General features: G+C 44.0%; 1 protein-coding gene across 4 annotated transcripts in view; it reads right to left on the bottom strand.

Moving 5' to 3' along the window:
* The window catches only part of LOC105203081 (semaphorin-5B), a 117,648-nt gene that overhangs the window by 2,289 nt on the left and 91,911 nt on the right, over positions 1–23,448 (bottom strand). For 3 of the 4 annotated variants that reach the window (XM_039459074.1, XM_039459075.1, XM_011171836.3), the window contains 12 exons: positions 22,250–22,346; positions 5,528–5,735; positions 5,098–5,303; positions 4,716–4,815; positions 3,937–4,136; positions 2,934–3,419; positions 2,428–2,716; positions 1,812–2,178; positions 1,543–1,622; positions 1,114–1,437; positions 412–817; positions 70–275 (listed from right to left, as the gene is read on the bottom strand). In XM_039459074.1, the coding sequence (XP_039315008.1) occupies positions 70–275; positions 412–817; positions 1,114–1,437; positions 1,543–1,622; positions 1,812–2,178; positions 2,428–2,716; positions 2,934–3,419; positions 3,937–4,136; positions 4,716–4,815; positions 5,098–5,303; positions 5,528–5,735; positions 22,250–22,346 (2,969 nt within the window). Of the gene's footprint in view, positions 1–69; positions 276–411; positions 818–1,113; positions 1,438–1,542; positions 1,623–1,811; positions 2,179–2,427; positions 2,717–2,933; positions 3,420–3,936; positions 4,137–4,715; positions 4,816–5,097; positions 5,304–5,527; positions 5,736–11,260; positions 11,585–22,249; positions 22,347–23,448 lie in introns of those variants that run through there. The other variant, XM_039459073.1, reaches the window with a different exon arrangement.

Genomic DNA, 23,448 nt, shown 5'->3' with positions numbered 1-23,448 from the left:
TTTTTTGAAGTATTCCGTACCGAGGATGCGGCTAATAGCTAATAGTAAGTATGTTTCTTCGAGCCTTACCTCCTTCAATGGTACGATGACGTAAGAATTCTGTTTGCTGATATAATGCGGACTTCCTGGAATGCTTGGCTTGCGTCGCTTCAAGTAGCAGAAGCACAATACCGCGGTTAAGGCCAAGCCGATAATGAAACTAATTACACAGCTGACCACCACTGCGCCCACCGTGACGCCTGAATTCTCCACGCTCGAAGGCAAAGCATTTACATCTGAAAAAAAAGTGCATTCCTCAACAATGTTAATTTTCAACCAATTTTTACAATTATTGTTTAATTGTAAAAAATATCGTATTTATAAATCTGTCATTTGCAGATATTGTACTTAAAAGTGTTCCAACAAACTCACCATTATCCATGCAGTCCGGAAGACAATCGCGTATCTCGCGATCTTTTCCTTGACACATGCCTGAGCCATGCTCAAGGCATATTCGTTTTCGGTGCTGTTGATGGTCACCGTCGCAGGGGGTCCAAAGAGACCACGTGTCCCAACCGGCCAGCGATTCGCAACTGGGCATTTCGCAGGTCTCCCTGATCGATCTCGGACCGCTGCAACTCTCCGGACCGAGGCACTCTCTCGTCCTCGTACGCACTCCAATGCCACAACTCGCTGAACATTCGGACCAGTCCGTCCAGCATGACCATTGACCTTCCGCCGTATTGCTACTAGGATTCACGCGACATGGATGCGGATTGCAGACTCTGCTCTGCTTGGTGAGACCATTTTCACATGGTGGAGATTCGCATTGTCTCACCTGTAAAAACGTGAAACTTGCATTTTCTTTTGTATTGCATATTAATCGTCACATTATTAACAAATTTAAATAACTTTAAAATAAATTATTGATCTTCCAATTCAAAGGACAATAAACAATTCTTCTCAGCTATAATGTTTCATTGCATAAAATAAATTTTATTTTTTATTTTTCAATAAATTTATTTCACTTTTAAGTGATATATTGAAATAAAATATCCGATTTCCGAAATATTTTGCAAAATAATTTTATTTTGAATAATAACGTATCGAAATAAAATTGTGAGAAATATTTACTCTATGCTGGCTACCCCTTCCACAGGGACGGTCGCATATGCCCCAAGAGGACCATTCGCCCCAGCCATTCTCGTTGATAAATTCCGCGTACGCTTCCTTCCCTCGCAGACAGGACCCATCGTTCCTACAATAACGTTCTTCCTCCTTCGCGAGCTGTACTCGTACGCTTGACGGATCGTCCGTCTGCGCTCGGCAACTGAATCGGAAACGCTTTTCCAGATAAACCGTATTGCCGTTTTGTAAACTGGCGTTCACGGTCAACCAAGGGGTCCATCCAGAGTATCTTTTCGTCTCGGTGCACTCATGAGCGTTACATTCCTCTATCTAAAATACGTTCGGTCTCATCAAGTAATTCTGCAATTTCCGGCTATCGAGAAAAAATTTGAAAAAAAGGAAAAATCATTCTCACACGAGAGACTCAATACTTGCCTGTTGATCACATCCTGGACACTCGGCACCGCCCTTCTTCGACGACGGGCTGTCGCAGGTTCTCTTTCTAACACGTATTCCTGTAAAACGGAAATCGCTAATCTTATGCCAAGATAGATGCAACATCATCACGATTTTCATATTATTTCAGGCAATATAAGCATATAAAATTGCAAATCCTTGATAATTGAAGGTATTCTTCAAATGTTCTTTGGGTTTTGCATTGTCTGAGATGTTATCATGTTTATAAGACTTGGAGGGACACTCACCGCCGTTGCACGGCTTCGAACACGCATGCCAAGGACCCCACGTCGACCACTGACCAATCTGAGGCGGCGGGGTAGCTTTAGCAGGGGCGGGACAAGGAGGTAGATCGATGCACATGATATCATCGTGATCATGCCCGACGCAAACGCGCCCGCCGAATGCAGGCGCCGGATTCGTGCAGGTTCGCCGGCGGGTCTTCATCGCGAAACCGCAGGTCTGAGAGCACGCTGACCAAGCTGACCAAGCGGTCCAACCGCCGTGAACAGTACAATTTGTCACTCTGACACGCGTACCCGTGCAACTCTCGCCACCGTGCTGCGGCGGGGGATTATTACATTCTCTGGTCTGACACTGACACGTATCGATTTTCTGTGGATCGAATTTCCAGCGTTACCTATCAATTTCGCGACTTTACGCGATAGAAAAGATGCTTATGATCAAGCCATTTATCAAACACCCCAAAGTTTTATTTTATCTATTTTTTGATAAAGAAGCTGTTCATTTAAATACGCTAAATCCTTGAATTTCATCACTTACGATCGATTCTATGATCAGCAAAGAAAAAGGAAAATATTCTTAACTCTACGATAAGCGTAATAAATACATATGTCTACGAACCTCCGCGTGTTCGCTGTGCGAGTGCGAGTGAGGATGACCGTGTCCGGACGATTGTTCTCCCGTGCCGTGTTGGCAGGTCGACCAAGGACTCCACGCGCTCCAGCCTCCGTCAACAGGATCGGTAAGCACCGGACACTTGGTGACCTCTTGATGCCAATGATTCGCCAGGTAATTCTGCTTTGGTGCCTGCGCGCACTTCATGAGATGCTCGTTCCACCCGCAATACGGTTCCTGAGCGTTCAAGCACGCTTGACGGCTCCGGTGACGGTAACACTGAACGGCAGGTATGCTAAACGACGGAAGGCATTACGGTGCGGTTTAGCGAAGCATTTAGCACAAATAGTATTTGCTGTTTACAATAATGCGCATATTTACTATTGAACGACGTATCTATTTGTGGTGACATGATTTACATTTAGATGATATTGACTTATTTTTATTTTTGACAGTATAACGCTGTTTATGAAACTGATAAAATTTGACGGCCACGATGGGAGTCGTCTTACCGCAAGAGGCCAATCTCCATGCCGACATAGAGACTCTGAGTGTCCTTAAGGAACTGCAACGTCATCGGCGGTGAGGGCAAGGATCCCCAAATTTCGACGATGCAAGTCTCCTGGGTCCTAGGCAAGACCGAGATCTTCTTAATGAGACCAGTGGCCGTGGAGACATAAAGAACGGTTACGCTGCGATGCAGCTTGGTCGGGGTAACGTCCACCGCGATGTGGATGAATCGCTCGAGGGTCGCGGTGTGCAGCGGCTCTAGCATCGTGCTTTGCACCGCCTCGTCCATCAGCTGGTACCGCTGATTGTCCATGATTTGGTGCGGCGCGGTGCTGGACGGAGATCCGCAGCGTTGGCGATTATGATGGGCGACTGGTCGTCTTTCCCAGGCGGCGCCCGCGTTTTCCTGATACTTGAAAGGCCCGTTAAAACTGGCGAAGACGGCCGACATGTTGAACGCGCAGATAGCCGAGCCTGCGATGCCGTTACTGCGACGTAAAGGGAAAAAAAGAATTCCATTTAATGCCGGTTTCTTCTTCGAGAAATCGTAGCTTCCGCATGCGAGAAAGTATTCCGTTGTAATCGAGCGATAAAGAACGTCAAGACGAAGGAATTAGCGATCGTGTATGGCACTTTAATGAACGATGACTCTGAATTTTAAAGATAAACGATTCAACTGTGTAAATTTCTACATAAATATGCATGCTAATTCACAGGAAACGAGTCACGTAAAACATAAATAATATTAATGTCGATTTCCTTAAATATTTCATTGCTTAATCAAGAGTGATCAATATTGTTTTAAATCTTCCTTTCGTATGATAAATAATAAACAAAGTTAAAAATCAATTCAGCAATAAGCTAATCAAGTAAAATCTGCGTCCGCTTATCGCATAATCAATTTCTCATTTACCGTATCTTGCGTCCATCTGGGATAGTGCATAGACATAAACAGATGATAATTAATGCGCCTTCGAATTAATCGGATCGCTAAACGGTACTCACATGGGAGTCGTGAAGGTCGCGTAAATGATTCCCTCTTCTGGATGATAGGCCGCGCCTTGGATCTCATCGTAATAGAATGGGAACTCGCCGGGGAGCGAACAGTTCAAGCGGGCCTTGCTAAAAGTCGTCCACACGTCTTTCATCATGATCTGCCCACCTCGATCGTTTTTGCAGACCCTCGCTATCCTCGAATATATTTTCTGCAGCCACACACACGCAACGTACGATTTAGCAGATACAAGTTTCAGCATAATAAAAGACAACGCGCTATCGCATTTTACTTGTTCGATGAAACAATTCGAAAATCAATTCAAAGATTCGAAAAATGAATGAACAATGGTTTAAATATCTGACTTCGTAGGTAGACTTTTGATATTGGCGGCGTGGCGTCGAGTGAATTAATCTTAACCACGTTGAGAAGCAAAGTTCAGTTCTCGCGCTCGATTGTGAGGTACGATCGCGCGCAGCCGGATGCAGAGTGTTTCATTAGAGGCATCCCTAGGCGGCAATTTGAGCGGCGATAGGTTGAGAAAATGATAAACATCGCGCGAACTAAGATCATGTCGGAGATGATGATTTTTCTGCCGCGTGAGAGAGGAAGATCCCGCGACGCGCGTCGCTCGTTTCGACCAACACCGTAAACGGCTAATTATACGGCTGACGCAAGTCAGAAGAGAGACGAGATCGCTAATCGCACGAATGGCTTCTCTCGCGTGTATGATGGAAGACGCGCGCACTCGCGCGCGTCACGCCGGATTACCCCGCTGCATCGATCTTACCTTGCCGCAGTTGATGTATTCTACGGCGGATTCGCGAAATAGAAAGTACACGTGATCCTCCGTCTCGAAGCTGCCGACGAACTGCGGGTCGTTCAGCCACCTAAAAGGAAAGCGCAAACTTAGAGAGAGAGAACGGGACTCCGGCGCGATAAATATCGCGAGGCGATAAGCAAGACCGACAATCTTGCAACGCGGTTATTACGATAAAATTAATCTCGTTAGTTTTTTCAATATAGCTGTAAAAAGAGAGTTTCGCAAGAATTTCATGGAAAGAGAAATAAAACGGATTGAAACAAGTTGAATTAATGACACTTTTCGAGACTGCGATCAGCTGCGACAGCGTCGATCGTGCTTGTCTCTTCTTGCGTATACTTGAACGTACTTGGAATCGTATTGTCGCGTTCTGAGATTCGGGGAGGCCAGAGTTCTGTAGATCGCAGGATCGGCTCCGGAGAAATCGGTCGGTGCGCCGGCGAAGAGTCCGCCGGAAGGACCCCTCGAGAGAAGTGCCGTGACGTTCGCATGCGGCGAGTACGGGCACATGGCCACGCCCGACATCTCGCTGGTCACGCTCGTTATATTCTCGATCTGCGATTATAATTACCACCAGTATAGAGACTACTGTGTTCAAGCGGCACGGCCTCTCGTTGCCGTTTCGAATCAAACGTTACAAGGCTAGTGACAACGACAATCAGCGCATCGACTGGTTGAATTAACAAGCCGAGACAAATCACGGGGGGGGGGGGGGAAGGCATTAGGATCTGTAATTGTAGAGGAGATTTCGCTAGAAAGATTATTTTTGGAAAACGTACCTCTCGCCACGCGCACCACGGGCTGAATGCGTAAGTGCCGCAGGTGAAGAGGCTCTTGCCGTTGCTGAGCAGGACCTTGACGTAATTACGACAATCCTCGACGCTCTGGCCCTTATTCTGGCAGGTGTTGACCTTGTCCTCCGGCGCGGACCAGGAGGCGTGCTCCAGGTCCGTCAGCGACGTCAGCGTCAAGCGGTACAAATTATCCCTGAAAAGACACGCTTTATTTACATTTTCGTCGGCGTGCTCTTCACGTGTCATCAAGCGTGTGTGTCCCGCATGAATGCCGGACGCTATTAACCCATTAAAGTCCACTGTCGTTGCCGCGACTGTCTTCGCTCGTCGCTTCAGCGACGTTCTTTGCCAGTAATATTTTCCGAAGTGGATACTCTTTAACATTTTAGGATCAATTAAATAACTTAACTTCGTTTCTCTTTGAAAACTCTTGGAATTGCAGTTTCTCAAATTCGTAGATCTCAGAGGAAATTGAGTTTCACTGGGCTCGTAAACCTGGCTATTGCGACCTGCAGAATCAACGTTCGCGCAACCTTAGATGGATTTCATTAAAGAGTTACTGGAACGTCTCATTGAGAGTCGCGTAGCAACCGATAATCGGGAATATCGCTGACGATATACATATAACGCGTATCTCAATTTTAAATCAAGGAAGAATAACCGTGACGAGTGACAGTGACGGAGTAACGACGATAGCTTCCTTTATACGACACACATATCGCATTCAACGAGGTCGCCATAAGCCACTTAGAAGTAACTCACTGAGCGGTCTTGCTTATCGTTTCCCTTCAAATATCTGCGCGATCGCCGGTATTCATGAATTTCTCAACAACGCGGAGAATTGATTATGCTACTCCAATTAGCCGCTAATGAACATGTTTCTACGCGTTTAAATGAATGTTTACGAGCTATTAGTTATAGCTGGAAATTGTCTCTCATGTTATTACGACTTGAGAAAAGTTTTCTATGTTAAGTGTGTCAGCGATACATTGATCGATGAAATTGACTATTAAGGGTCGGTTTTGCTATCTCCGTTACATGTTTGTGTATAGACATAGACATTGATCCATTAGATAAATTTACCACATAGCTTATCCGAAGAACAATCGGCCCTTGTTACTGTCGGCGCAATCAGTTAGATTGCTGAAGAAAATTCCTTGTGAAATGAATCAAAATAATCCTCTTCAGTTTAGTCTTTAACGTCCAAGTATTTGCAAAAAATAGAAAATTACATATTAATAAGTAGTATTAATTACATATTAATCGTATGTGAGAGCAGACCTTGGAAACTTCTTTATAAAAATAGATGCAAACGAAGAGAAAAATTGCCCGCGTAAGTCAAGTTATAACTGACACGAGACCTGCAGAATTAATGATTTATGAGCGGACGGTCGAGGTCTGACGAGGACGTCCTACAGAGAACCGATCGGAAAGCTGATGGTTTCCCGTGAAACAAACGCGCGCGGCTACCTTCCGAGGAATGCGACCGCTTGCGAAAGGTGACGTGACGAGGTGCCCGGTATCTCGAGATAAAAAGCCTTGAGTGGAGCGTCATTCGCCCCGCGCTTCATTCCGCGGAGCGTTACGGCAGCGCGTCTCTGGCGGCCGATCTCAAGGCGTTCGCATGAGGCACTCGTGGCAGTCACGAAGGCGTACTCGGGTTTGACAGCGGCTTCGAGGAGCCCTCGAAAACTCCTCGGACGACATTCCACGGCAGCCCACTTGACTTCAATGCGACGTGTACTCACGCATACGTACGCGAGTGCGTACGGCGCTTCGCCACCGAGTACGCGGGAGATCGAGAGATCGAGCGATCGTTCTCCTCTAACGTAATCAGTAGGTTGAACATTCCTTACGTTTTATCGGAGATTCTCGATCTACGAAATTTTGGGTAGACGTAATGTTCGACGAGAGTATGTAGAATTTTCTTCCGCTCGGGGAACATCGATACGTTATTATTATTTGAAGTGTTGCACTTGTAAAAAGCTTGATTTACGTAAAAATTTTTTAAGCATAAATTATTTCGAATTAGCTAAAACACCTCTCCAGGTCCAGCTTCGAAAAATAAATTCCTGGCTGAAGTTTTTCGAAAAATTTATTCAATATGCAATTTGATAAACTTGAAAATGTATTCAACTTTGACTAATAATATTAGAGAGACACCTTATATATTTTTTTTAAATATTTTTAACTAGAAGAATTTAAACAGAAATTAAAGTGGGAATTATTTTTTGCTTAAAAAACCGTTAAAATTTATATATAATGCAAATAATCAATATGAAATAATATAGATAAAAGAATTTGAGATAAATAAAAAAAAATATACGTGCCTAATAATTTTGGCCAAAGTTGTATAATATATGTAGATTATAAAACCACGTAAGAAATATTAGCATGAAGATTCAGTTGTGACCGAACAGGGTTCATCTTTTAATTAATTGTGTTTTCGCATATCAATTTATATTCTCTTATCATTACTTAAATTATGTCTTCAAATATTATTCAACTTTATTGCAGTGCAATCAATCTTCAGTATTATAATGCAATTGACACGACTACTATAGGTATGTACACTGTGATTTTTATTTACACGACAAAAGAGGAAGTAAAACGCAAACGAACGGCATTAGTAAACCTGGTGCGTGAAAACCGTCGGAAGACAGCGATCAGCAATCGCCTCGAGAAGCTCGGTAAATAAATTATCATCGGCTTATAAATAACGCGCGGAGATATAGTCCGCTCGCGATCGTCCGCTTGTCTCTTCTCGGCAAAAAGAACGACGACCACGACGGTCGAACGGGAAGTACAGACGGTGATCGAAGCGGTTGCAGATAACCAGTGGATAACTCGATACTCGCCTATGTCCCTTTAAGTAGCGACGCAGGCGGTTCCATGCCTTTTTTTTCCTCCGCTCCGGTGACGATCGCGATACATGTAAATGAGAGCAGCGCGCGATCGTAACAGCGATTCCGCTGCACCGTAACAAAAAAAGGACAGGCCTTCAAAGTAGCAGGAACTATCGACGCGTGTGAATTAGATATCGCCGTGAATTAGGTATCGAAAATTGATTTCAATCGTAGGATGATCGACGATAACATCGACGATTTTTGCAGAATTTTAATACGAGGATTTCAAAATCTCGCGTATATTTACAAAATTATTCATTTATTGTTGATTACAACAGTTTAATTGAAAGCTGAGCATTAATTTTAATTCAATCCAAAGTGAATCGAAACGTTCGTATTCTAGGTTGATTTATATTCAATAAAATTTGCTAATTTTCAAATAAATTGTAACCGCGCGTCAAGGGCTGCGCTTGACTCTCATTAGCCTTCTTCAAATACCGTAATTTTTAATTTTCGAGAATCCCTTTGTAATTTGATTGTTTCTTTTTCTAAAAATCTGTTCGCTCACTTTCAACGGCCTTCTCGCCTTCTAACATTGCGTGCAAAGCTTGAAAAGGTGCTCGTTCTTTCAAGGGACACCGCTTTCGCACGCATATATCTCGCACGAATACAAACGCTCGCACACTTCTTCATTAGACTGCTCGATAATTGCACGCTCGATGCTCTGCATAGACCTTTTGTCAAATCGATAAACTCAATTTATTCATGATTGCCGCGCCGCAACTTGCAATCCACTGCGCCGCGCACCCGACATACATGCATAAATGTCGCCCGTGCTGCATTCTGCTCGATGCTCCGGGGGACTGCGCGGTCCCGCGGCATTCATTGGACTTCTCTATCAATCCCATTCACAGCCGCTGGGTTAATAGTCTCGATCTGCCGTACCGCGCCTGCAATACGGAGTTGTCCCGCACTTCCTTTCACCGAGAGGTTCCTCGGAAATTTGATTCAATATCGTCCATTTGATATTCAACTTTGAATATTATACATTTATACATATATTTTATATGTAAAATATATTCGAAATCTCATACATACCCGAGCCAAGACATTATTAAAAAAATTGATTTAAAGATAAGTAAAAATTAAGTAAATTTACATTTTCTATCTGATTGCATTCTTGTAAAGACTACATTCTTGAAAACTCGTAACCTTCGATCGTCGAACTTGGAAATCACCGGTAGCCTGCAATTTTCGTTAACGACGGCTTCATTTGCGCTTGAGAAGGACTCGGCATACCGATCCATATTCCGCGGCGCGAAACCCTTTTCTACCTTGCACCAGCTGCACGAGAGCGGCGGCGGCGGCGGCGGCTGCGACGACGAAACTCGCAACGAAGCATGAACGGCGCCTACGTGGGCGTCTGCGTCGCGGCACCTCGTGATAGTTCGAACAGGTAATTATTATTTAAGTGGGATACACGAGCGCGGGCAGGACGCTGGTCGCGAATGCCAATTAATAAGCCAACACGGCACGTATCCCGCCAGATCGCCGATCTATTTGTATTGGCAACCTACGTGCATAGAGCCTAATCGCGTATGTATGGCCCCAAGCGCGCTCGAGTCGACTCCGCCGAAGGGATATCGCTATTTCTCGTGCGTCTCAAGTGAGACACGACACCACAAGGCCGTCGGGCGCGACACGGGTGAATTATACCACGTGCAGAGGAAAAGAAGCCGGAGTCTCTTTCAAAGTCGTCGAACCGGGGCCAGGAGGGAGATAAGAGTCGCGGCGATAAAACAAAGTCACGCCTGCAAAACCGCGAGATCGTTCGATCGCAGAAGAATTTTCATTACAGCGGAGGGGCGTTACATCATAAGCATGATTGATTTGCCTATTGAAGATACGACGCGCGGCCACTGCACCGTCGCTATTCGCCATTCGATTTAGAATAATTCTCTTTCACTTCTATATAAGAATGGAATTCTCCCAACGGAATTTCTTGCGCGCCTAACTGGCCGCGTGGCTTTTCCTCCGCGATTTTTATCGGGAATGCGGTAGATCGCGATCGATTTTGTATCTCGCTGCTGTATCACGTGCAACGGGACTCGCGCGAGAGACCCAATTTTACGGTAACGGCACGGCTGGATATCGCGCCAGAGTTTTACGGGCGTCAATCAACGTCTTTCATATATATTTTCTTGTTAGAACATGGGCTCGCGCGCGAAGTAGGCGGGCAGTAAAGCGAACCCGATGTTACTGTCGTCGCGTGACACGTTGAAACACCTCGATCGCGGGAACGTAACGAGATACGAGCGGGTATTGTCATACGCGCCGTTTATTCCGAGACTGGCGCACGTCGAGTTTTGAAATATAAATGCATTTAAATGCGACGCAGGTATATTACAATAATCGATCCTCCGTCCCTCTCCTATCTCGTCGAGATTGGCAAAGTTTGATTTGCACCGCTCGCAAAATAAATGACTCGCGCATCGGTCGACGTACGAAGCAGTATTTTCGTCAAGAAAGAAGAAGCGACAAAACTCTAAAAATATATATAAAGTTCGATTCTTTGTATCTTCCTCCGTAACAGAATAAAACTTTCTTCTCGCGAGAAGAGAAAAAAAAATCTAAAACCGATAAGATGTGTACAATTTCAGGTGACACTCCCAAGATTGCAAAATGCGAACACTCATTTCGCATTTAATTGGCACATTTTTCCAACTTGATCCGCTTAGTTGGAAAAAGGAGTTTCGTAGTCGATCCAATCCCACGGATAAGTGAGTCGTAAGTAGGTGCGCGCTGTACGACGTTGCTTATTGGCCGAATGACCACATTGAAACAGATTACTTCCTGCTCAGTGGACAAATACCCCTTTGGTTCCTCCTCCTCTTCTTCTCGTCGTGTGGACGAGAGAGCGTAATGACGACTGCGATGACTGTGCCATTGTGTCGCGCACTCTACGCGGATCCTTCTTGTTGCGCGACCGTAATTCGCGCCTCGCGCCTTGAGAAAAACTATGAGCGACAGTTGCAGCTCGTTGTCTCGTCGTAATTGCCTCATTACGCGGCTCGAGGATGGACATGCGCGCTCCCGCGACGATTAACTTCTAGCGCGCTTGCCGAATCGATTTTCCCGTGCCCTCGTTTCGTTCCTCCCGTCAATTCCGCGTCGCGGGTTTGTGGTAACTCGCGCAATGAAAAAAAAAAAAAATCTCGTTCCGCACCGTCAAATATTTAAATTTATGCCATGCAATTTGAATCATATAATAAACAAATTGAAGCGAATGAATTTTGTATTTGCTAATGCACAGGGGCTTTATGAGAGTCGTCGCGCAATGTGAATTATAAATTGTAGGACGCGGACGAGAAGAATCTATTAATGTGAAACGCACGCGCGTGTGTACGTAATTTTCGTTTCGCCGATTTTAATGACGTACATATTGGCCACCGTATTTTGTTCTACTTATTTCATAATTAATATCTATATTCATTCACGTGCGACGCTTGTGTAGACCGCTGCCCGATCGGCGTGCGTATAAGCGACGAATCGAAATCGGGTTAATTTAACTTGTGTACTTTCCAACGTGTACACACGCGATACAAGTTAAGGATGCTGTGGACCAGTCTGTCTGCCGCATAAATCTCAACTCGATTCGACGAAATGCTAATTGCCGGCGTATACACCGTTCGCGATAAAATCGCCTGCGAACCTGTAAGTGCGCGAAACGCTCGAAATATTATGCGATAAATAACCGGATAGTAAAGCGGTTTCCACTTTTAGCCCGTTCGTAAAATATCGACGCACAACTCGAGCCTAGTAGTGTCAACCCCATCTCCGATAGAACGATTTCGTCTCAGGCTCACTTAATTTACATTACACTCCGCGTTAATTAACGCAAGATACTTTCACTCTATTCGCGTTTCGCGCAATATTCCTCAAACCGTTGAGACGATCGATAAAACGGTGCACCATGACGAAAAGATGGCAACCTGACCCGCGTGTTTTCTGAAGTTAATCTACGATCAGTCTAATTACCTTTTAATCTCTCTCACGTAATGTTGCATTGTGAAATAATTACTTATACGAGATAATTGCCAATTAATATTAACAGAGTTATACGTGTGACGAATGAAAATTATGTGATTAATGCGTGAAAATATAGAGAGGAAAAAAAGGCAATATGTAACTATTATATACTGTATGTAAAACTGCAGCACTGCAGTCAAGGTTCAAAGGTTCGTTATTAAAGATCGATACAATCTCGACTAAGACACTTTGGATAAGATTAAACTTCAACTCAAGCGCGCAAATTACTGAAGCTGTTGATCGAGAGCGTTCATTGTATCGAAGTTGCACGTCGGCAACTTGTCTCGTACATACCAGGAAGGAAGCAAGTCCCAATGCACTCTCATTCTACGGGATTTCTGCGAACCGTGAAAAATGAGAAATCGCGATTGTCGACGTCGCAAAGTTAACTAACGTTCAGCGCGGAAACAGTTCGTTCCAGGACAATGCCGGAGAGACGACCCAGAGATAAACGTAATTATTTACGACGGGGGCAGACGCCCTCGTTGCCGCACGCGTCCGCGCGTGTAAATCTCCTTTCTTTTTATCGCGCTCGATCCCCGGGAGAGGAAAGCCCTCCCGACGACCACCGACGGCACGCCCGCCGATCCATCGATACGCCTCTCTATTACCTGTCAGCAGCCGAGAGACCGCTCGATAAGCTTCGGGATCGAGTGACGTCATGGTTGGTGCACACGGGAATTAAGTAGGAATGCAAATCGTGGCGCCGAGTGAGCGAACGAGCGAGCGGAGTCGCGCCGCGCCACGCTCAGGACAAATGACCGCTGCAAAAGCGAGTGCACGCATGCACGCACGCACGCACGCATTGCACGCCCGCACGTGCACTTGTATTCACTTGGTATATATGCTCACAGCGAGCGCGAAGGGAACGTGCCGGAGGGAACGAGCTAGAAACGTGCGCACAGCAGCTACGTCGAGTGAATGGGATTGAAGGGCGAGTTAAATTCTGTATTCGAAGCGTGGAATAACTTTTCTTGCCCGTCTAAATTTCGCTCGAGCCTCCTGTTACGGTCACTTTCTTACGCAAGCGTACAATTTTAATAACTAGTTGAATCACTCAACTTATAGTAACGTTTAATCTTCTCGTTTCATCCTTCGATTCGTCGCCTCGAGATCAGCTTGGGAAAGAGTCTCGTGTTGGTTTTCTCACGCTCGCGTTATGTCGATTCGATGCGTCCCTTTTTCTTTTCTTCTTTTTTTTTTATTTTTTCGTAGAATTCTGTAGTCTTTGAAGAAGGAGGGCCTCGCGCCGCTATGCACCTCGGTATCTAACTGGACCGCGAAATCCGTGGGCCGGCGCGCATTACGGCCCACGATTACACATGCCGCTCAGCCTCGCATATATGCGGATAGAGCGTGATATTCTCACTGATTGAACGAGCCGAGCGCGAACGCCAGTTTCAGCTATTAAATCGGGCGAACGTTATCAACAGCACCTATATAGCGAGCACTAGTTCACCGCACTCTTGGGATGCCGCCCGCGCGAGAGATTGCACGCATTAAAATTCCGTGAAATATTCGGCGATATATTATGCTACCGGGAAATATTTCATAAGTGTACAGGGACATTTAATCATGTCCACGAGGGACGCATATACGCGTTGAATATAACTTTCGAGTATAATCCACGCGATATTTCACAAGATTTCACATAAAGGTAACCTTATAATATTTTATTAAACATTATTTTTAAATTACACACCGCTGACAGCGATTTAGCGTCATGTGTTATACGGTACAGCAGGGCTGAATAAGTTTTAATATATTTTTTTTTAACTAAATTAAGTTAAAGTTAATAATTTATAAAATTAATTTAGTTATGTTAAAAGTTACGTTAAGAGTAAATTAACTTGAGTTAAATTAGAAATTAATTTTGAAAAACATCATTCATATTAAATTACAAAATCGTAATTTTTTAAAGTTAAATTAGTCAAAACAATTCTAATATCGATCGACAAACAAACTTAATATTTTATTTGTAAATTGAGTTTGTATAATATAACAAAGAGATCTTATTTCTCATATGGGAATGTATTTTTTCTCTTACAATTTTTTCTTATATATAGATACACTTTTAACTTGAGAAAAAAGTTAATGTGTTTCAAAAATAACTAGTTAAAGTTAAAAATTAAATCACTAAAAATTAACCGAGTTAGGAGTTAGTAACTTTTAACTCTTTAACTAGTTACTACCCAACTATGCGGTACAGTTATTATAAGGAACATATGAGTTTAAATAATACCAATTTCAAAATTTATTATTTTAAAAATATTGCAAATCCAAAAGACATGTGAACGAAACGACACATAGCGATCCGCTTATCTAGAGCGTCGTTATTTTCTTCTTGATGAGAAAAAGGATTATTGCCCTTTTCCATTATCTTGCTTATTCCGAAGAAGCTCGGGGGAAGGTAATGTGCGGTATAATATCGAGCTGCTCTCGTTCTTACGCAAGTCCGCTTCTCTTCGGCCCGAAGGACAAGTACAAAATTGGACGTCCGGCTCGGCTGAAGAACTCGCTCGCGGGGTTCAGGCTTCTACGGTACGGTAATCCTACCAATCACAGACGTTCAATGTTTGCCCAGGGCCCGCGGACAGGAGGTCGTGCTCCTCCTCCTCCTTCTTTTCCTCGTGGAGGAGTTAACAACAGCATCCGAAACGAGATCTCTCGCGATGCGAAACACGTCGGCGAAACACGAAGGTGCACCCGGCGCGACGCGGCGCGGCGCGGCGCGCTCGACGAGTTTCTTCGTGGATCGTGACGCGTCGCCGGCCGGCCGGCATACGCCGCGTGGAATAATAAATTCTATCGTCATATTTTTTTATACGTAGAGACGGGATGACTCGCGCGCCGTCCGTTCGCGCTCCGTCGCTCGTGATCCCGAATCTATTATTTCGTCGCGTCGTAAACGTGAACGGCGTCGCAACGACCGGACCGTCGTTATCTATCCTCTTTGTCCTCAGTGCCCTCCTGTAGCTTGTACTCCTTCTAGTGGAAGCCTCTTTGGAAATCGTTCGGCGTGACATACTGACGTTGCAGGGCAGGCCGTTTTTCCCCGATGAGGAAAAAGTGGGATAAAGAACGGGACAACGTCTTCCACCTTCGGAGCACCGAAAAGACAACGGGGGAAAAAAGCTAAAGGACACGTGCTCTTCTCCGCTTTAATGAGTAGAATATCTCTCAAACGCGGATGTAACCATTTATCGCTAAACGAGGTCGGTCGTCGCCGCTCCTTCGAACAATAAAGTTTTATTTTCTTTTCTTCTTATTTTTTTTACAGTGCGGTAGTAGTCCGCAATATACTTCTTCGTGACTAACAAAAGGATAATTAAGTTCGGTATGCCGTTACGTATCGATTCCGAGCGAGAGTTGCAGTAAAACGAACGTTGGGATTACAGAGTGAAAAATCGGAATGCCAGGTGAAAGCAAATACGTATACTTTGTTAATAATAAAGAGTGTATCCAGTTTAACAAAAGGTGCTTTATCGAACTGGAAAAAATGAAATTTCGCAAACGTCTTATCTCAAGAATCTCAAGCGTTTGTCATTTTTAATAAAAATGTTTGATATCGCGGACATAAATATACTTTCGCACAGAACACGTTCTCAAATTACAAGTTTGCAAAGTGGCAAGAATATCTCAATCTCGCTGAGAAAGTTGCCGTTCAAGAGCATCGTTCTATATATACATATAATTTCTTTAATACAGAATTGACTCGCGCGGAAACTACAGACCCATTTATTATGCAGTTGAGGCCAACACTTTTATCCGATGCTTCAGGTGACGCAGCTCTTTGCCCGACTCGCCGCGCTCATTGAGTCTATAGCTTCCAGCTGCGATTCCACGGAGCGGACAATATCGCGATAGCAGAGTAGAACAATTGATCAGCGCGATCGAGCTAAATCGTAATACTTGACGCCCGTTTCTCCGTCGCGTCGCGTTGCGTGCATTACATAAATATATACGCGCATTCTGCGCGTGTAAGTGGAGATATACGACCGACGGGGCTGTCGGCGGACAAGCGAGAGCTATTGCGTATACGCTCAGGACACGCTGGCGCCGTCTGTGACATTCTCCACTTTCCATCCCTGTGCCGTGTCTCCCCCGCCCCGGTTCTCCCTTCACCTTCCTTTTCCACTTAACCTTCCCAGACCACCTCGGAAACGGCGTGCTCGAAAAATCGCAACGTGTAATTATTATGCTCGAGTCGTGACGGAGTAACGTCTCTGTTTATTCCGTTGCGCCTGTGTGTTTTTCTCGCAAATGGGTAGAAACTGCCGCTTTTACCTCGCCCTAAATTTAGCAACTCGGCCGAAGAAAAAAAAAGAGTCCAAACGTCACAGTCGACTTTTAAAAGACACAACAAGATTTTTTAAATGTTGCAAAACTCAAAAATATGCGATCTCTCTCTCTCTCTCTTTCTCAGTGTTATTTTTTTATAATGTATAAAAAAAAATAAAGAGAAGTTGTAATGAGACATGTAAATGTGTGATTTACACAAATTTGAAGAGTGCATCACAAAAACGCGCTTTAGCTGTAGACAAGCGCGCGCAAATTCCGGCAGTATAAATTTTACGCGAGTGTCTAGAGATGGAAAATATCATATATCTCGATTTTATTGAAGTAAGAGACACGGTATCAACCGCTACGGTCGTCATCGGTTACCTTATAAATATTCAGTCCTCATATCATCGTTTATTCACAACCTCTGCGACACGCATATTTGAAAGTGCGCAGCCCGTTTATCGGAGATTTCTACGTCTCCAAGTGTAGTAATGTTCGCGTACGTGTCGAATAATAAGAGGACGACATGTGCAGCGGCATGCAAAAACGCCGAGGCTGCCGACGACGACGGCGACGCGGCGCGCGGCGCACCAAAATCAGGTTCCGTAGGCGTAACGGTAGGCCGCTGCGCTCGATCTCTCGCGACAACCTGCACCGGCGGACACGTCGATCGACACGGCCCTATAAATAAGGCCGCTTATTTGCTACAAGATAAATCTCCCGGTAACGATTTGTCACGGCGCGACGCGCGTGGCTGCGATACGCACGAAAAATCTTTCGCACGACTTTCCGAATCGGTGTGACGCGCCTCGCGTCGGCCGGCCGTGGTGAAATCGTTTTGTCAACTCTTGCCGGGACGATCTCGACGACAAGCCCGAACCGATGATGAAAATTAATTGATCGATCCAGAGACGTTTAATGTACCGATAATTTTTGTTTGCGTAATTATTTTTCCTTCGATAATTTATTGACCGAGATTTTTAATTTAAGAGGTACGGAGGTACAAAATTTAATTAAAGCTAAAGCGCGCTAAAGAGAAAAGAGACACATTAATTATTATATCTCTTTGCACATGTGGAGTATAAAAAATTTTCTTCGTTAAAAAATAAAAACAAATGTAGGCAAAAGAACGGCCTAGAAACTTGCATAGTCAACGTATTTAACGTGCGTGAAAATAAAATTAAATGACGTTAAATATAAAGAGCTAATCTAGAGATAAGCGTACTTTGCAGTACTTGTTAGTAAGAGGAAGGAATTTGCCAAGTCGTGAGAAAAAAAATGTTCGAGAAAATGTTTCTCTCCGCAGAGTGTCGATATGAAAATGAAAACGACAGATAGAGAGAGAACCGGCGCGGCGATACGGAGAGTCGGGATAGGTTTCGCGTGCCTCGCACACTTCGAGCAACATCGTAAATACGATACGATCACGTTGGCGGCAACATATGAAATTCCCAACACCTGCGGCCAACTGTCGCGAGTAATCTCATGCACGTAAATCCAAAAACTTTTATTCGGGTCGCGTCATACTTCCCGTCGCCGTCGTTCCATCTAGACAAAACAAGAAGTACCACGTGGCAAAAATAATTTCTCTCCATGAGAAATTTCCCAGCGAGAGAAACCATTGCGTCGTGTGAGCCACGATGACATCCGCGCGAGACGCTCGTGTATCACCTCATCAGTTTCAAGACGAAAAAGCTAAAGCCAAATAAATAAATAAATAAATAGACTGTGTGTAGAGATCGAAGCATATGCTATTTAGAAAGTTCGATTGAAATATGAACGTGATGTGTAAGAGCAGTAATATATTCCGCGCGATTTCAGCAAAAATAAAAGTGCCAATACCTACCATTTCTTCAAGTTTCAAGTTTCTAATACTAGAAACTATACATATACACTTACAGGTAAATTTTAAATTTTCTTCTTAATTCTGGAGAAGTAAAGTACGAAGCTAATTAATTACAAAAATTAGTGGGAACATTAGGATGCCATGATGTCTACAAAATTATGAGCAGTACATTTTTTTCGTGGCCGGCACTTTGCTGAAAACCGCACGAACGTGACTACAAACGTGGGCAGCGGCTAATAACTGACGTTCTATTAATAGAAAGCGCATGGGGGCGAACTCCCTTTTCTACGGATCGATCGACCGAGCGATCGATCGATCGTTTGGTCCAGCCCAACTCTAATTCCGCGACACTCATGTCGTACGTGCACGTATGCATGCGATCGTATTTACTTCGCGTGGGTGGACCGCATTTTTCGCGGCCAGCATCGGCTGAGCGTCGTACATACACAACGTTAACAGCACCGATAACGCTAATTTTAACTTCATCGATCAGCTCAAATGTCATCTTGCAATCCGATCGCGGTAAATTGCTGATTATCTTAAATTTATGTTCTCAGTTGGGTCACAGCATTAATTTTCAATACTTTAAGCTTGACATTTAAATTTCAAATTAAAAAATTCGGAATAACGTTCCACTTACATGCAATTAAATCATGTTACATACCTTGCGCATTACGCTAAAAATAGGCGGCCAATTAAGAGAAAAAGAAACAACGTCCTCAATTAAGAATGAAGGCAGGGCACTTCGAGTTTTTAAGTTCCATTGTTTTTGTTGCTAGAAATGACCACATATTGGCCACTTAACTTACATTAACCACTTAACTTATTGTCAATCGCGTGATATAGATAAGGTCGGACCAGTCCGGAGGAACCAGTCGTCCAAGTATCCTTTCGATACTTCTTCTCGATATCTCGCAATTAAGCTCGAGGGCATAGATCCGTGAAAGTGGCGTGCTTCGAAGATCAAAAGCGCAATCTCAGAAATGATCTCCCTAACGCCCTAACGCGTCTTCTTAGACAAAGCTAATCTGTCGAGATAGTCGATAATTGACGCCCGTCACGCTATTTCGCTAACTAGAGCTCCTACGTAAACTGGTTCCCGATCGCTCGCGAGACGGCGAAATTACGTCGTCGCCGTTTTCCGGTCCCGATATCGGGCCACTCGTCGCTCGTTAAAACGCCGTATATACAAATATTATTAATGACAGGCGCGTTAGGACGCGATTTCGTGGGACAGGTAATCGCCTACTTGATATGACGCCCCTTCCCCTTTTTCTCCCGTTTTCCCTTTTCTTTTCTCTCTCTCTCTCTCTCTCTCTCTCTCTCTCTCTCTCTCGTCGAGCGTCACTTCCTGCTCATAATGAGACGGTGCTTATCGGTTAGAGAAAGCCGTCGCAAAAAAATTTTCTCACTGGCCCTGGAAGAGTCGCTGGTTTCGCGAGAGAGTCTTATAATTCGTCATCACATGTAAGTCGTTCCAAACATAGTCTCGCGCGCAAGAACGATCCGCAATAACTCGTAACAAGCGTGAGCGCGACCGGCGGGCACGTTTCGATCGCGCCGCGAGCAAATGAATCGCGCGAAACGCGATTTACTTAAGCGCGAGCACGTACCGCACCGGTAATGATTTTCAGAAGCAATTTCGCCGACGAAATTCCCTCGTCGCTCCGCTGTAAATCTGATATTCCACACGACGCGTAATTAGATGTAAATAAACCGCATCGCAAAATCGTATCGGAGTTTACGAGGTGCACCTGCTATTTCTCGATATGTCGCCCCATGGATATTTCGTTAATCAACATAAGTCAAAGGATCAAACGAGTAGCATGTTTCGTAGATAAGCACATGCAGCGAAGACAGCGTTGCATAATTATTTTAAATAACTGTCGCGCGGACAGTTTCAATCGCTCGCGGAAGACTGCTGCATGTCCCGAGATAAGCGTAAGGTCATCAAATAGTAAAAAGGTGCGAGAACGCAGTTAAATAGGAAGATTGCGAAATTCGTCGCGGCAATTAGTCCTGGCAATTTAAGTGGCATTGCGGCAAGGCACTGCCACCACTTGGGTCGGACTTGCGATGCTTACGCGCGTGAGTCGGCGATTCGGCTTTTTTGGTGCGATCCGCGGTTAATGAGCGTCACGTAGGCGAGCATCCGACTTCGTTATGAAGCTCGACCGCTCGCCGACGTGAAGAGCGTCGACGAGAGACGCGTTATGTTTTTTCCTCTTGTTTGTTCTTCGTGAATCACGTCGCGCGCACGTCGAGACGAAGGGATAAACCGAGCCGACTCGTCTGGCACACGGGTCGTGAAAATGGATCGGCGCCTACGGGGAGACCGCCGTATGTCAGCCAATTTGGCGGGTCGCCAGGACATCTCGCTGGAAATCGCCGCGTGAACGAAGGAGCCGGCGGGTTTATCGCCTTCCACGGGTCGCACGTTGCGTCTGTGACGTCGCCAAAGAGAGCGAGTCGTCGTCCTATAAAGCGACTCGCGAAATCGTTCGCCCCTCCGCGTTTATTTACACTCGCCGTATGCTCCGGGTTTATTTTCAGACTTTACGCGAAAAGGTCGGATCAAAAAGTTTCTCAACTTTAGTCGCGTTTTTTTTTACTGCTGTCCCAAAGGAAATTCAAATCTTCGAACACATTTTGCAAAATGTGCCCTTGCGAATCTAATAAATCTAATTTTTGTCTTTTGTTTTTAGATCATATTACTTCTTGCTAATTATTTTGATTTCAAGGAGGAACAACTGTATCCTTATAAAATATTGATGAAAGTGATCCTAAGTGGAGTAGATAAACTGAAGTAATTAGAATGTTCTGATCATTAGAAGGCGACTGTAAGATTCGATCGTTGTTGTTACAAGTTTCAAATCCATCTCGAACAACATGCGTAGAAATCGACAGGCTTCATTAGTTTCTGATACGCCAGTTCGAAGCGTAAAATCGCGATTATTGCGCCCAAATGTGACACTCACGCGTGATCAAACTTTTTTTTATCGGGATTGAGAGATAATATTTATCGAAGTGAGTAGGTCGAGAATATTTTCTCATTAAATTCTGATCTCAAAACGAAACGCTTTCTAAAACTTATCGAGAAGACTATTAGCGAAATAGATACTACTATCGGATCAAGGACTTCATCGTTGTTCCAACATCGGCAATGCTCGTAGCAGTTTCAATTTTAATACGAAAAGCTGGCCTTCCAGCGAGCTCGTTAGCAAATTGAGCGTGAGAGAGAGGAAGAGAAATTATCGAAATTTAAACGTGCAATTTCAAGAGCGTGCACTTTACAAATTATTTTGATCTTGTATTCCAATTATTTTAATTTATTTGAACGTTAAATAAAAAAAAAACTGAACGTTCTTTACTCTACTTTTGTCGAATACTTCTAATAATATTTTATCTGTTTAATCTTTAATTCTGTGTAACTTCGTTACGTGGACACTCGTATTGTTTACATTTAATTAAGATAACCGGGGAGTAACTTTGCGCAAATATTTTTGTAATTTTTTAAATCAAGTGACATTAATATATATATATATATATATATATATATATATATATATATCAACAGTTGTCCTGGAAACGAGAGGATTAACTCAGTAATTGAAGACAAGCTTGCAGCGCAAAAATACGTACCGTGCTCCGACAACGACTTGCTGTCGCGCCACGTCGAAAAGCAGCTGAGAATAAGTCGTGACCCCCTCTTGCCGAAACATACTGGTCTCCGCTAAATCTGCAACACATAACGAGACATGAGTTATCCAAGAGCTCGAGAACACTGCGGAAAATTGTTGTGAAGGCTATATTAGAAACGTCTCAACTTTACGCTCGGTGCACAAACGTTTCCTGAAAAGTTCTTCGATATCAATGTTGTTAATTTATAACGTCCCATTTCCTTCCATTCTTTCTTCCAGGTAAAAGTCGAGAAATGGGGAGGATAAGAATTATGAGGAACTATAATAGTCTATATAGCTACGGACTTTCGATCCTCTCAACCTGGGAGGCGAGAAACCGGTACGCGGCAGGTGCGAAAAGTCGGCGTGAGGTGTCATAATTACCGAATCGAGCGTGTCGAAAGCGGCACTTTCTTTTTCCTCTTATACGTTTATCGGTAGCAACTCGTAATTCAACCTAGGCCAACACGACCTAGACACGAGTGCCGCCGAAATTTTTCTTAGAAGTCTCTCCAGGCGTCCGCAAAATTCAGCATGGTTTTTACGATATTTCGATTCGACAGCATAAATTATTAATGATTAGGCACTTCGAGGAATCGCGTGATGGCAAATGATTGCGGTCACTGTATTTTACTTCGTAAAGTTACTATTTAATTACTTGTAGACTATTTTTAAACAGTTTTTTTTTATTTTCTGCAATGGATACCAATTTTATATCTCGTGGCAATTTTATATCTTATGTATATAATAAATTCAATTAAAATGTAATAAATGTTTAATAATATTATATATCAAAATAAGGGTCATTATAATAGAAATGGACGTATTATTTTTTTTCTCTATTATTCCGACTACAATAGCAGAGCTAACGAATGCATCGCGTGAAAGCGGGCTAACAGAAGACTTATACTTTTTTAAAAAGTTCTGGACACTGTCGAGCACGTGTGCAAAGAGAAATCCTCGAAACGGGGACCACCCTGCGCGACGACAACTGGCAGCTCGTAGAGATTTACCGCGATTCATCTTTATATACATATTTTTTTTCGGCACCGTTCGAGTCGGGTGGGGACGAGGCGATTTTACGTCCAAGGATGTCACGCCATAATATTCTATACACACCTCACACATACGCGCACGCACACACGCACGCAAATACGCGCA

This window comes from Solenopsis invicta, chromosome 16, assembly GCF_016802725.1.
Source record: "Solenopsis invicta isolate M01_SB chromosome 16, UNIL_Sinv_3.0, whole genome shotgun sequence".
Taxonomy (NCBI): Eukaryota; Metazoa; Arthropoda; class Insecta; order Hymenoptera; family Formicidae; genus Solenopsis; species Solenopsis invicta.
This window is presented reverse-complemented; position numbering and strand designations above follow the sequence as displayed.